This window comes from Pungitius pungitius, chromosome 14, assembly GCF_949316345.1.
Source record: "Pungitius pungitius chromosome 14, fPunPun2.1, whole genome shotgun sequence".
In the NCBI taxonomy this organism is placed as follows: domain Eukaryota; kingdom Metazoa; phylum Chordata; class Actinopteri; order Perciformes; family Gasterosteidae; genus Pungitius; species Pungitius pungitius.
Window position 1 is genome coordinate 2,285,017 of NC_084913.1, and position 14,032 is coordinate 2,299,048.

The following is a 14,032-nucleotide window of genomic DNA, read 5'->3' on the forward strand; positions in this document are numbered from 1 at the left end:
TAAAAATCACTAGCTCCTCAAAGAGTGTGTCTTATCTGCCATTTTCACTTCAGGTAAAGCAACTAAAAAACTGGGTCCATTTAGATGGTTTTTCTTCTGTTTTTTTCTGTTGTGTGGATTGAATGCTGTCAGTAGTTCTGGTGTCACCTGAGCCGGTCCCCCAGAGGGGGGGAATTCCTCTAAATGGCTTAAACAAGGCCAGTAATCCCAATGATGATACTAACATGGTACCTATTGTCACTGAAATAAAAAGGTTAGCTTCTGTTTGGTGTTTGCTTCCACACGCGAGGTGCCGAGGATCAGCCACCAGGTGGCAGTCAAACTCAACTCGACTCAAATAGGGGGGGGGGGGGGGGGTCACGGGATGATTTACCAATTTATAAGGGAATGAAAAGCAATGTGTTTAGTTTTTTCTCAGACTGTCCCCTGAATGAATGAATGAATGAGTGACCGAGTCCCATTCTGTAGAGACTCGTGTTCCACAGACGGAGGATCAAAGAATACAGAGATGCTAAAAAAGTGAAATCTGTGTTTGCACTTTTCTTTGGTGAAGATTCAGACGCTGCAGAACAAATTAAGACAAATAAGGAATATTTATTTGAAATGTGTTGGTCCTGTTGGACAACGTGTCACTTATCAGACCAGCTGACACCATTCATGTGCAAAACAATTTAACGTCTATAAATGTGATTTCAATAAGGCTCTAAAAACTTTTAAGAAGTTATTCAGTTTGTGTCCCTTTCCATTGTGTTTCACGTGTGTGTGTGTAAAACCTGCTTTTTTAAATATCCTGTCAACATGTGTAATGGTTTGTGTTTCTTTGCTGTGGTTGAATCCGCCTTAAAGGGGTCACTGCACCCAATCAAGTCGCTGTGTTTGTTCTCTCAATCCCCCCCCCTTACCCTCCCCCCCCAGCCCTCCTGGCCCGCTGCTGGCCCTCCCTGCGCTGGTTCAGGACCTTGGTGCTGGCGCGCAGCTTGCGGAGCCTCAGGGCGCGGACGCGCATCTGGACGTCCTGCGGGACCCGCCCCCCTTTGGCCCGGATCTCCTTCAGCCTCTCGGCGGGGGTTCGGGTCAGCGCGAAGTCGCAGACGGTGGCGCGCGGCTCCGTTCCGACGCGGCACCGCCGCGCGGACGGGTAGTACCCCGGCGCCCACACCACCACCTTGTAGTCGCCCGGGTTCAGCAGGCGCCAGTAGTCCCCGCCGGCGGCTGAGGAGCGACCCGCGAAGAATGAGAGGAGCCAACTATGGAAACGAGTCCCCCCCCCCCCCCGCCCCCCCTACGAGAAGGCCGGTGCGTCACCTGATCGGATGTCGTGTTCGTGGTCCTCCACCTTGACCACGGCGTCGGCGATCCCCCGCTTGGTGGCCTTGTCCCTGACCACGCCCTTAATGCCTCGGTGCACCTGCGGGGCGGAGGAAGCGCGGCGGGCGTGAGCCTCCGCGGAGACGGTTCGAAAGGGGGGGGGGCATTTCAAAGCGGAGGACTGACCTGCTCCATGTAGAGCAGCAGGGACTCCTTGTTGTTCTCCCACTCCACGGGGAGCTCGCTGACGTGGGGGAACTTGTCGCAGGACAACTCCACCGTCACCTCGAAGCAGTTGTTGTGCAGGTAGCTGAAGTCGTTCATACCTGCGGGGGGGGGGGAGCGCGCATTGATACGCACATGCAGGAAATGTAACATTCACACATTAAAAGGTCCGAATAAGTCACACAAACTGAACGGTTCTCTACCTGTCCACCAGAGGGGCCCCCCCCCTGACTTTTGCCACCTGTCTCACCTGTGTTACGTAAAAAGGGAGAGGACTCACTGCCGGGGACGGTGTGCCAGGCCCCGCCGTTGATGATGTTGTTGTGGGCCTGGAAGTCCTCGTAGTGGCAGAGGCGGCGGTTGGGGTTGGACATGGCGCGGTTGGTGGAGGCGTAGACGGTGGCCAGCCAGCGGAAGAAGGCGTTGTCCGCCGTGGGGGTGTCCTCCTTGGGCACCCAGTCCCGGGTGCAGTCGTAAGGGTACGTGACCACCAGCTCCCCCCCGTGGAGGTTCGCGCTGAGCACGAAGGGGATCTCCTGCATCCAGTTGATGACGGCTCGCGTCACTGGCGCCACCTGCAGGGAGAGAAAAATATATACTATACTAAAATATATACTATAGCATGACAAAACACACAGACTTTGATAAAACCAAACCATATTAAGTTTTAGTAAAGTTATGAGTTCAAAAGATTTGTGTTTGAGACCGATTTTAACCTCATAATATTAATCCCATTTGGACTTTTTTTGTGATGCTTTGGGTTTATAATTCTCAGACTTTATTCGTAAATCAAATAACTTAAAAGAGTTCTTTACATCTGTTGATTCCATTTCTTTTCTTTGTCTTCTCAATGTTTAGTCGCAGCCATTTTGCTCCTTTACTACAATAATCTGTATTTCTTTCTGATGTTCATACTGGTCATTCAGGTCATTTCTTTATGACTTATTACTGATCTCTTCACGTTTTCTATGGCTCCTCTCTCCACTCACCATGGCGTCTTCGTTGGTGTAGTACTCCGGCATGGGGATGTAGTGGTTGGGGACCTTGGACTTGTCCGTCGCCGTCAGCTCGGCGTCCCACATGATGGTGTTCAGGTCCGGGAAGTTGTGGTTCAGGTCGATCCCCTCGAAGGTGAATCGCCCGTCGGCCCAGCCGGCCAGCTCGGAGCCCTGCTCAGTGACACTGCTCCTCCATCACTGTCGCTTTGTCAAATGACTCCTACGGCTAACTGATCCAGATGTGCCCAGCCCCCCCCCCCCCAACCCACCTTCTTGTGAGCCACCTCGTATCCGTCGGGGTTCATGGAGGGCAGCAGGTGGATCCGCGTCTCGGTCACCAGGCGCACCACGCGCGCGTTGCCCTTCCTGTACTCCCTGCACATGTGCTGCATGAGGTTGAGGACGAGCTCCCGGCCCAGGGCCTCGTTGCCGTGCATCCCGGCCACGTAGCGGAACTCGGGCTCCCCTGCCGAGAGGGGGGGGGGGGGGGGGGGTGTTTGAGTGGGTTTAACGCGGCGGGTCAAAGTGGAGCCACATCAGGAACACGTGTTTGTGTTATAATAATTATATATACGGCTTGGCCGATGGCTGACATTCCAAAGACCCCAAATCTTGGCTTCAGAAGCAACAAAATGAGAAAATGATAATTCTTCATGGTTTTGAAACCACTGGCTGTCTTCAATATTTTTAACCCAAATTCCCATTATTTCTTCTTGGATGTGAGACAGCTTTTAAAATATGTTCCCGGAGAAAAAAAAATAAAGAAATTCTGCCAATGTGGTTTCATTAAATCAAGCTCTTTGGCAGCTGTAGAGTGACCCCGAGTGGCCTGCAGGAGAAAACCGGGTCCAGTTTCACACAGTTCTCATCTTGTTTGTATAAGAGAGGCCTCCTCTAAAAGACACCAAGCCTCCCTGTGTGCTGCTGCTGCACAAAAGGAGTCTGTGTAAACACTGCAGGATGTGGGGGAGGGAGGGGGGGGGGGGGGGGGGGGGGCGTGACCTCTGGTCCTGAAACGTGAGACTTTGGAGAAGAGTGGAAGCTCTCCTACCCAGTTCGTGTTTGCCGGGGTTGTCTGAGATCTCCATGACGTACAGTTTGAGGCCCTCGTGGCTCTTCCCGATGGTGTAGACGCGGGTGATGTCCGGACACTCCTCCGTCACGGACTTCATGAGCTTCGGGGGGGAGGGGGGGGTGGTGAGCCGTGGTGAAGTGTACAAACAGTAAGTATACTTTTCCAAAATGGATCCCTTTAATTGCCTCAAACTCTTCGTTTACAGTGTGTGATCAAGAAGAACTAAAAGCATTAACAGTATTCAGCAAAATAAATATCACTGAGATTCATTATTTCAATCCTTTAAAAGCAGGATTTCTCTTTTTTTTTAAACTTTTCTTATTCTTTACATTTTATTGATTTGTTTTGTTCAACCAACAGTTCAAAATCTGCGTTAAAAACTTAAAGGAAATCTGTTAGGAGTCAGAGTAGAAAGTCCTCCATCCTGCATGTGTGTCTCCACCCACCTTCCTCATCTCTGTGTAGTTGTGCTGCCTGAAGTCCAGGTCGTCTTGTGACCCCTCCTCCAGCTCTGAGTCCGCTTCACTCGGATCTACCGGGAAGGAGAACATTGGCGTCACCATGACGCGACGTGGCCCTCAAGGAGACGGGAACCACACGCGCAGAGCGGGGCGTCCTACCGTGGACCCTGCACCCCAGGATCTCGGCCCGGAGGCAGACGGAGCCGTTTGTGTACCAGGTCTGAGGGTTGATGCGGATGAACCGGGCCACGGTGGGGACGGGAAGGAGCCCGAGCACCGGGGTCTCTGGGTCCTGGTTCCCTTCCAATATCTGCACACAAACCCGGCGGGCCGTCGGTTTGAGCCTCGTTTCTACTCCGACATGGACGACCCGGTATGCGTGGTTTAACAGACTGACTCCACGTGACACATGAGAATAAACTATGTGTTATAATGCCAACCCTTATTTTCAGCTGCGTTCTGTACTTGTTTTCACTCTTCCCCTTTAAGAGCACAAACTCTAGGAAATCTGTTTTCCATCAGCAGGAGGTCCGCTGGTCACGGTACATGAATTCCTTTAAATAAAAAAAATTAAAAAAAGGGTTCATACCGCTTCCTCTGTCCCATTCATGCAGCTTTCCCAGCTCACAGAGTCGTTGCTCAGCTGGACTTTGTAGGTCTGGACCCAGTCCCAGCTGTAACAGAGAGTTGGGTTTAAAGCGGGTAAACAACACTGTAAGGCCGTGTTCTGCGTCGCGATGCCCCCTGACCTCCAGATGGAGTTGCGGCCCTGCAGGATGACCCCGGTGAACAGCGTGAGGTGGAGGGCGTCCACCTCCAGCCACTGGTGCCGGTCCCCGTAGCCGGCGCACCAGGCCCCGTCGTACAGGTCGCCGTCCTCGATGCCCGACTGAAAACACATGTTACGCAGATGTGGAGGGGGGGGGGGGTTTCTGCCAAATGCATTTAATGCACGTCGGTGTTGACCGAGATTGTAATGCGATTGCTTTCTGCAGAACATGAGAGGGGGGGGGGGGTGTAGGATGTGCATTTGTGCAGATATTCACGGCCCCCAGCAGATGCAACTCAACTGATTGTGTGATCTTGCAAAGACACCATCCATTTGTGGGTTGGACCAAGTAAAAAATGACTCACATCCGTCTCTGCTGCAGCAATAACCAAACGCTGTCATGCTAAACACCAGCAGGCCATAAACTAGTTGCAGCAGCGTTTCCTGTGGTTCCATCGTCTCACATGCAGACCCACCTGGATGTTCAGCCTCCCCCGGTGAGGACCCAGGCCCGGCGCCTCGGAGGAAGAAGCCCGCATCTGGCTGTCGTCGACCCGCAGGGACTCCAGGCCCAGGGGGGGGCAGTCTGGAAGGAGAGGGAGATCAGGTCCTCTGTGGGGTTTCGAGATGCTGACGTTTTAAAGAAAAGCTGTCTGCTGACGGGTTCAAACTCCCCCCCCCCCCCCCCCCCCCCCCTGGTTCCCCTCAGCAGGCAAACACACGTCTGACGTAATTAGAGGTTGTTATGCGGAATTTCTCCAATCATCTCGGGTCGGTTCCGTGGAAGCCTGGAGGGCCTCTGCAGAGGAGAACTGCAGATAAGCAACGCTGTGGAGGGTTTGAATGTAATCTGAGACCAAGTGGGGGGGCCAGCGGAGCTACAACTGCAGGGTGTTTTATGGATTGGGGAACAGCCCCATTAATCACTAACACTAACTGGCAGGATCAAAAAGTTCTCTTTAAAATGAGTTTTGGGACAAAAGAGGTTTTCACTGTCACATCTATCAAATCCAACAAATAGGAGGAGCAGAATAAAGATGTTCTGTTTTTGAGGGAGGGTTTTGTTCACACAAAAATCTGCACAAAAAAACCCATCACTCATCGCCTCTCAAATGTAGATTTTTGCTGGTTGTCTTTTGTGGTGCAAAACCAAATTCAATGTGTTTTCAGACTGCTATAAGTATGCATGCAACCTGTAGACCTCTCCCTGACTCAGATAAGGATTAACGTGTTAATGCAGTGAATGAAAACACAGCTGAGATGTCACATCTCTACTTTAAAGACTTTATTCCAGGTAAATGACGTAATCAACACAACTCAAAGCTTCGGGAAATACGTCAAACCAAGTGGACGTTTTTGTCCTACCGAGTCTCCTGGCTTCCGTCCCTCTGACATCATCTTTTTCTTCGCCGTCCCGGCTGGTGTTTTCGCCGTCCAGATGTTTGCCGGCAGGGGCCTCGGGCCTCGCCGCTGTCGGAGCCTGGTGTGTCGGGCCGTCCGTCAGCGCCGCGTCTGAAATTCCACCCAGAAAAATCACTGCGGCCAACGTGCACAATGTCTTTTCCATCTTCCTCTTTGTGTGCTGCTGCAGAGTGAGGGGAGGAGAGGGGTGAGAGGGGGACGGGGGGGGGGGCGGGAGTGAGCCAGACCTTCATCCACTTCCCTCCGCCTTCATCCCAAATCCCCTCCCTCACAAAATTCCAACTGGAGTCCCGGGAAGAAAAGGGGATTTAAAAAAAAACACTGTTAAAAGTTGTATTTGATGTGGGTTCATTGTACATCAAGGACCTACTTGTTCAACTGCCTGCACACAAAAGCGTGTTATGAAAAGTTAACATTCCTGCACAATGCGTTTCAGAATGAAGCTTTGACACCACAATGGAGTGTTTCCATTTACTGCTGCCAAACACTCCTCTACTACATTCATTTGATAACTAACCCTCCAGAGAAATAAGAATTACCCCGTTTCACTTTGATATGAAACATTTGCCTCAAATCCCTCAAAATGTTCTAAACTGAACTAAAACCAACTGATTTCTCTCCTCGCTGGCGCCAGATGTTTGCTGGAGATAACGCTTAACATTTCTATACGTGAAGAGAAGGACTTAAAAACCAGACAGGTGCATCCTGCCGCAGCTGTTTGTCTTGTAAAGTGACTCTGAGTCAGATGAGCTGCCTTCATGTGAGGCTTCATCTGAAGGGACTCAGGAAATTAATGTTTCTTTTCCTCAGATAAACATCCGGTGCTTCAGTGTGTGTTTTGTGTCGAGTTTCATGCAAATTCTTCTATTTTTTGTCTTCTCCTCTTTAATGTTGACCTCAAGGTCTGGTGGCACCACATGACCCCCATTTCCATCACCTTTTATTTTGAAAGGAAAAGCGATGCTTCTTGTGCCATTTTCTGTTCACAAGCTGCTTTCTCTCCACTTTGAGACACACATCTAGACACATACTTTTATCAGTGATGATTCACGCCGTCCTCCACCTCCCTCCACCTCCCTCCACCTCCCTCCACCCTGGACAGACCCGTTACTAGTCATCACCTGCCACTCCTGCTGGAGACACTTTGAGGAGAACTCTCGCTGTGCTTCCCGAAAAACATCTAATGCAAAACAGCTGGAACCGTGTTAACCATTTGAATAAGAACATGAGGACCAGACGGTAGATCCTCTGTGATTGTTGATGAATCTGTACCAAAGTATGTGTGCATCTTTTGCTCTGCAGGGACGAGCTGGAGTTTATAACAACTGATTATTTGATATGATATATAATTTATATTTAAGTCAAACTGACATGAGCTTGAATGGGCTTTTATTCACTTGTCTGGTAAAATGAATAATGTTGCAATGCAGGACGGCATTAAGAGGAACAAGGAGTTCACTCTGGAGACCCCACCTGCTATAAGTAAGCACAGTCTATACAGTGAAGCTTGGTTTTGGTTTGTGTTTGCAGGTTTGACGCAGCTGTCAGTGTCTGAGGACGTGTACATTCTGCTCCAAACCAGCTCAATGTAAATACACCTCAAAATAAAAGCATTGTAATTCAATTTCAGTTGAGTGTTCCAGGATTAAGAAAAGAAGTAAAAAAAAAAAAACATTGAACATAATGTAAACATCTCAACGCTCATCTCAATCTGAGTATTCTGAGTTTTTCTTTGGGAAAATTGAAATACTTGAAACTTGATATTCGTCAACTGAAATGGTAACAAGTGCATCTGCACTTATCAATTCAATATAATCATTAAAAGATATAGAATAGAAGAAGGAAATAGTTTATGTAAACATGTCCAATATGTAGATTGTTAGCTATGCCTTTCGTTTAGAGCATCCTGTGACATCTTTCATTACTGCACTCTGCACCACTGACATTGGTTTCCAACATTTTTTTGCTTTTGATCGATAAATCATAACGTGAACAAGAATTTTAAATATTTTCTATTTGTTTGGTGAAATACAATATAAAGTTGCAAAGTTGTGATTATAAAGTGAACGTCTACTTTACACAATACTGTTAAAAAGTACGTTTTACATATAGTATTCCATTAGTAATAGTAGAAGCAGAAGTAGTGTAAAAAGTCTGTGGTATCCTAAAACATTTTATTTTGAAATACAGAATACCTGAACATGATTGGTCCATTTTGCTCTGACGTGTTCGCTGAAAATGGCCACGCAAGCGAGTGGAATCATAACATTGCATTTGAAGTCTCTGTCTTCGTCCTCCTGTCGTTCACTTCCAAGTGTTTAAACCGACCGTCTCCACTGACCATGTTTCCAACTGTCATCAAAGCGCAGCATTATTCCCGGAAACGTGAAAAATGGTGTTGTATTGAACAGAAAAGTGTTGCTGATCGACGTGAAAGCTAACCGAGAGCAACAGGAAGAAGCTAACAAACGGCTGTGCGTCTGTGGAAAGTAAGTGAAATACTCTCCTCTTCAACCTGCTACCTAAAAGATGCGTTATTTGTTGTGTTCTAACGCACATCCTTACTTATGTTGCGTTAAAAAAAAAAGAACCCGCAGCTCACCAATGTCCCCTTACAGGAAGTCACGGGCGTCTTGTGCTTATTTCAGATGACAAGAAGACGAGCAAAAGCAGCGAGACGGTTTGCAAACACCATGTGACACACACACACGCACAGACGGACACACACACACACAGGCACAGACGGACACACACACCCGAGCAACACCCCCAGGGGTGGGTGCCCAAGATGCCTCGTCTGGACCAGTTGGCCAACGTGGTCCTCCGGGTGCCGAGCATCCTGCTCCTGGACCTGCTGTACAAATGCGACGTGGAAGGCTTAACGGAGCACCTCAAGGCCAAAAACCAAGAGCTGCTCTTCAAGTACAAATACGTCATCTGGAACATGTACTACTTTGGTAAGTAGTACACGCTCTGCTTCTAACAGGCCATTCGTGCCACTCGTGCATTAGTTTGCCCGATTATCAAAGGCGACAACAACAAAATGTCAGAATTACGCAGATCTTTTGAGAAGATTTCAATGTCAATCCACTGTTTAGTGTGTGTCCTTTTTAATCTTTACAAAAATGTATCTGCTAGTATTTTCTCTCTTGACAATATAACCTCATGTGTACTTTCCCATATGTCCCAGGTCATCTGCTAAACGCGGTGGTGTTGGTTTTGCCGTTGAGACACATTGTGACGCTCTACCTCCACGTCCTCGCTGCTCTTCTGCTTTACATGGGGCATCAGATTTCCAAGTGAGATTTATTTATGTAGCCAACTGTGATTGTGGACCAGTTCTAACTCTAAGTTAGAAAACAACTGGGACAACTGAGTGTTCGGTCTCTGTGGCACAAAACCAAGAGCATGCAGTGAAAATGGGATTTATGAACTTGTTTCTTCAACGTTCCTTTCCCAGGGACTACGTTCACGAGGAGCTGCAGTACGGTCACGAAGGAGCAGTGTACCTCGATTCTGTGGCCTTCAACAGATTTGTCTCTGCAATGACGAGTGAGTTTCTAACCAATTTATATGTTACATTACATTACATGTTATTTAGCTGACGCTTTTATCCAAAGCGACTTACATTGCATTATACCCCATTACATTTACATATATGTAAATATGATACATTATAAGATTACGTTTTTCCTTTTATTTACTTTTCCAAACTTTAGGTTTGAAATAATCATCTCAGCAGACCTTTGTTTTAATGCATTTGTTCAGATTAATCTGTTATGTGAGCTGGTTTTGATCATTTTCTGTACTTTTTCATCTGTGTGTAATTTCCATTTATTCAAATAAAACCTGCACCAGGGAGCAAATGGAGGGGGGGGGGAGAATCCTCACAGTGGTCCCAACGTTTGTTTCCGGCTCAGGTCAGATCATTCTCAGCACGCTGTGTGCCTTCCTGATGAAGACCAGGAAGGTGTGGCTGCTCTCTGCTCACGTGCTCCCCCTGCTGGCCAGACTCTGCGCCGCGCGCCACGCCACGCTGCTGGCCGTGAACACGTTCTCCGCCGGCCTGACCGCAGCAGGGATCGCCCTGTTCCTCCTCTCGCATCTCTTCGTGCCGTATCGGCTGGCGAAGGCCGCTTACTCGGAGCTGCTGCAGCTGGAGGTACTTTTATTCTGAAATGTATTTGTGAATGCTTCATAGTTAAGGTGGAATTGTCAATGCATTTCTTTTTTTTTTTCCCTACAAGATTTTCTGTGTTTATTTGTGTGCCTATATGATTTTGCCAGTATGCCGGTGACCCTTGATGCTCTTTGTTCATCCCGTCCCTCAGGTGATCGAGTTGTACAGACTTCTGGCCGTGGGAATCTCGCTGTGGAACCAGTTTGCCGTCCCGGTGCTCTTCAGCGTCTTCTGGTGTGTTCTGTTCGTCGTCCAGCTCTGCTCAGACGCCATGTCAGGAAAAACCTCTGCGGGCCATCAGGGCGTCATGTTGTTCCTGCTCACGAGGTGTGATGTCATAATGGGGATCACTAGCATTCCCTTATTAACACGCGTTTTATTCGGTGTTTAAGCCGGTGTCTTCTTTGCCCCCCTGCAGTGTCTCCGAATGTTGTGCCACTCCCTACTCCCTTCTGGGTTTGACCTTTGTGGTGTCCTATCTCGCTCTTGGGCTGCTCAACCTCTGCAAGTTTTTCCTGGGAGGTTATGCAGCGGTTCAGAGCGAGAACGTAATGCACAGGTGAGACCTTTGTATCCCCCAGACAACTCCTTTGGGTCCATACAATAACCGATTCATTTGACCGCTTGAGGCGCCTCGTTGACAATTTATATATATATCAATTAAAACCCTGTTATTAGAGGGAAAACCTAAAGGTCACTGGTGGTGAATCGCTTCAGATGAAGTCTGCTCCACCCGGTTTATTCTCCTCCTCTCCAGAGGCGTGACCGAGGGCGTCACCCTGCTGCTGCTCGCTCTCCAGACGGGGCTGCTGGACATGCAGGCGCTGCAGCGCACCTTCCTCCTCAGCATCATCCTCTTCATCGTGGGGACTTCAACTCTGCAGTCCATGATTGAAATAACCGACCCGGTTATTCTGGCCCTGGGCGCATCGCGCAACAGGTGACGTGCAACAAGGGGCTCGCTGAGGTTCCATACTTTGTACGTAGCGTCTTCCAGCAGCACTCAGTGGGTTCGCTGTTGTCGTCTTCATTCCCTGTTTTTCTAGGAGCGTGTGGAAACACTTCCGTGGCCTCAGCATGTGCGTCTTCCTCCTGGTTTTTCCTGTGGTTATGGCTTATAAAATCTCCCAGTTTTTCCACATGGACTTCTGGCTCCTCATACTGGTGTCCAGCTGCATGCTGACGTCCCTTCAGGTAGGACTCCACGTGTCGAATAAATGAAGAACTGTAAAACCTTTTTGCATCAGGTTGCTCCTGTTGGTTCCCCCAAGTTTAGAACGACGTTCTTTGGCGCCCCACAGTGGCCGTATGAAATAATCATTTAAATCATTGAAATAACGTGAAACATTTCCTCCTTTACCGGAGCTACATTTTATAAAACTCAATTTCTTCCATTTAAACATTGCAAGTGGCATCATATGGTCAACAAAGTAGATCGTCTGTGACTTCCCGTGGGTCCAGGTTACGGGCACGATGCTGATCTACTGCCTCTTCATGGTGGAGCTGTTCCGCAGCGACCCCATCGAGAGCCTGGACGAAGTCATCTACTGGGTCAACGCCGTCAGCAGGGTGCTGGAGTTCGTGGTGGCGCTCTGCGTGGTGGCGTACGGCACCTGGGAGTCTCTGTTCGGCGAGTGGAGCTGGATGGGCGCCTCCGTCATCATCATCCACTCGTACTTCAACGTTTGGCTCCGAGCCCAGTCGGGCTGGAGGAGCTTCCTGCTCAGACAGAAAGCGGCGAAGAAGATCAGCTCGCTCCCCAGAGCCTCGGCCCGACAGCTGCAGCGGCACAACGACGTCTGCTCCATCTGCTTCCAGGTCAGTCAGGTTTATTTTGAAAAGCGTGACCTGACATTCTGTGACGACGCATCTACACGACTAGATGTTCAGCTGTTCTTCACCCGGCGATGTGAGACTTGCCAAAACCTATTCACTCTCAACATGTTATCACAATATCGACATCAGAGCGGAGTTAAAGCTTCGCGTGGCAGATTGTGAGCTCGCGTGGCGTCCGGCGTCTTGCGTTACTCTTCCAGAAACCTCATGTGAATGTTCCAGGAATGTGGATCCTGTTTTTCCAGTCCGACCCCACCCCTGCAGGTGCTATCCAGGCACAAATCTTTGGCCTTCAGCCATGTTTCTGTTACGACAACGATGTGTCAAGGAAGCACCTACAGAATATCTTCATAATAACAGAGAAGATTCGTGGGCCTCGCCCATTGGCTTGTTAAAAGTTTGAGAAGATAAAATGGTCCCCATTGAGGATATTCACTTTAAAAGAATATATTAAAGAATTATTTATGGGATTAATGAATGAACAATTTGAAACATTATGTGTGAACTATAAATGCTGATTATACGCGTTTTTAAAGTAGTATTAAAGATGTGTCTCTGCTTCTTAAACAAATGCATAAAAACTACAGGTTTGGTTGTGAACTAAGAAACGTCCCGCCTCCTCACAGGAAATGACCGCCGCTGTGATCACGTACTGCGGACATTTCTTCCATGGCAACTGCCTCCGCAAGTGGCTGTACGTGCAGGAGACCTGCCCCATGTGCCACCAAACGGTCCGGCCCACGGCAACGGGTCAGGGCCCGGCTTCGGGCGACGCCCCGGCAGCTCAAACTCAGAGGGACGCCGGGACGCATCAAGAGGCGGCTGAGGGTCGGGACAGCGGCGCGTCCCAGGAGACGCCCGATGCCACCCAGCAGCAGGAGGAGACTACGAGCAGCGAAGATCAGGACCAACCAGCTGACACTCTGAGCGAAGCCGGTCCAGGTCTTCGATTGAGCTCCAGTGGAGACTTTGTGGGTCCAGTGTCGAGCTGCTCCTCGGGGGACATTTCTAGTTCCCGTGTGCCGCCGGGTGAAGCCTCTGGTAACATGCGCAGCGAGGGCGGTGGGCGGGACTCACCGCCCTCCTGGACATGCGGGCCAACTGCGGACACATGACGGACCGATCTGACTCCAATGGAGCGGAACTCGAAGTAGGCAGAACACGACCGCTGTGACAGCCCATCTACATCATGGGAGATCACAGACTAGTGAGTCATGTAGAATGAGCTTGTGGATTGATGAACTTTAGTTAGAACTCTTCGACTCACTCACTTGGACCTGGAGCTGATGAGACCCACCTTCTCCTTCTCAGTGACTGCCTGCACCGGGGCCTTGGAAAGGGTGTGAAGGGGGGATCCTCCATGGCAGGGAATCACAACACATTTGTCCTTCTCTCTGTGAACCAATGAAGGGATGAACGTACCTCATTTCAGCTAATAATATGCATCTAGGTTGAAAATGCAGAGTAAATGATTCTTTTATTGTCTGGCTTTGGAGAAGAAAAGATAAATATATCATTTTATAGAAATTATGTGAAACAATAAGCAACTGTCATGCATTAATATTTATCAATCTAGCAGATTACCAGTCAAGAAATATTAAATCTTTTCAGACTTTCCTGTTGTACTCCTGTATTGGATTTTTGTGAAAGCATTGTGGCATAATTTGTCTTTATAAATCATAATCTGCCCTTTTCTCGGATTCCTCTCAGTACTCTTTTTTTAGTTTCAAAATGAATAAATTCGCAACAGGAAGGTTG

The 14,032-nt window shown here is 48.8% G+C and overlaps 2 protein-coding genes across 2 annotated transcripts; one reads left to right on the top strand and one right to left on the bottom strand.

Moving 5' to 3' along the window:
• Nucleotides 1-574: 574 nt before the first annotated feature.
• Nucleotides 575-6,441, bottom strand: cpxm1a (carboxypeptidase X (M14 family), member 1a). The gene is made up of 13 exons (XM_037486593.2): nucleotides 6,202-6,441; nucleotides 5,313-5,422; nucleotides 4,817-4,956; nucleotides 4,657-4,741; nucleotides 4,227-4,377; nucleotides 4,053-4,138; nucleotides 3,583-3,706; nucleotides 2,801-2,997; nucleotides 2,523-2,702; nucleotides 1,814-2,108; nucleotides 1,495-1,634; nucleotides 1,306-1,408; nucleotides 575-1,212 (listed from the first exon to the last, which is right to left on the bottom strand). The coding sequence occupies exons 1-13, from the start codon at nucleotides 6,401-6,403 to the stop codon at nucleotides 899-901; spliced, it is 2,127 nt and encodes a 708-aa protein (XP_037342490.2). The 5' UTR covers nucleotides 6,404-6,441; the 3' UTR covers nucleotides 575-898.
• Nucleotides 6,442-8,489: 2,048 nt separating this feature from the next.
• zmp:0000000662 (RING finger protein 145) lies at nucleotides 8,490-13,968 on the top strand. Its single transcript, XM_037486266.2, has 11 exons — nucleotides 8,490-8,747; nucleotides 8,907-9,215; nucleotides 9,449-9,557; nucleotides 9,719-9,810; nucleotides 10,179-10,420; nucleotides 10,590-10,765; nucleotides 10,857-10,997; nucleotides 11,196-11,378; nucleotides 11,485-11,632; nucleotides 11,900-12,256; nucleotides 12,901-13,968. Exons 2-11 carry the CDS (start codon nucleotides 9,047-9,049, stop codon nucleotides 13,387-13,389), a joined length of 2,106 nt encoding a protein of 701 aa, XP_037342163.2. The 5' UTR covers nucleotides 8,490-8,747; nucleotides 8,907-9,046; the 3' UTR covers nucleotides 13,390-13,968.
• The last annotated feature ends 64 nt before the right edge of the window (nucleotides 13,969-14,032 follow it).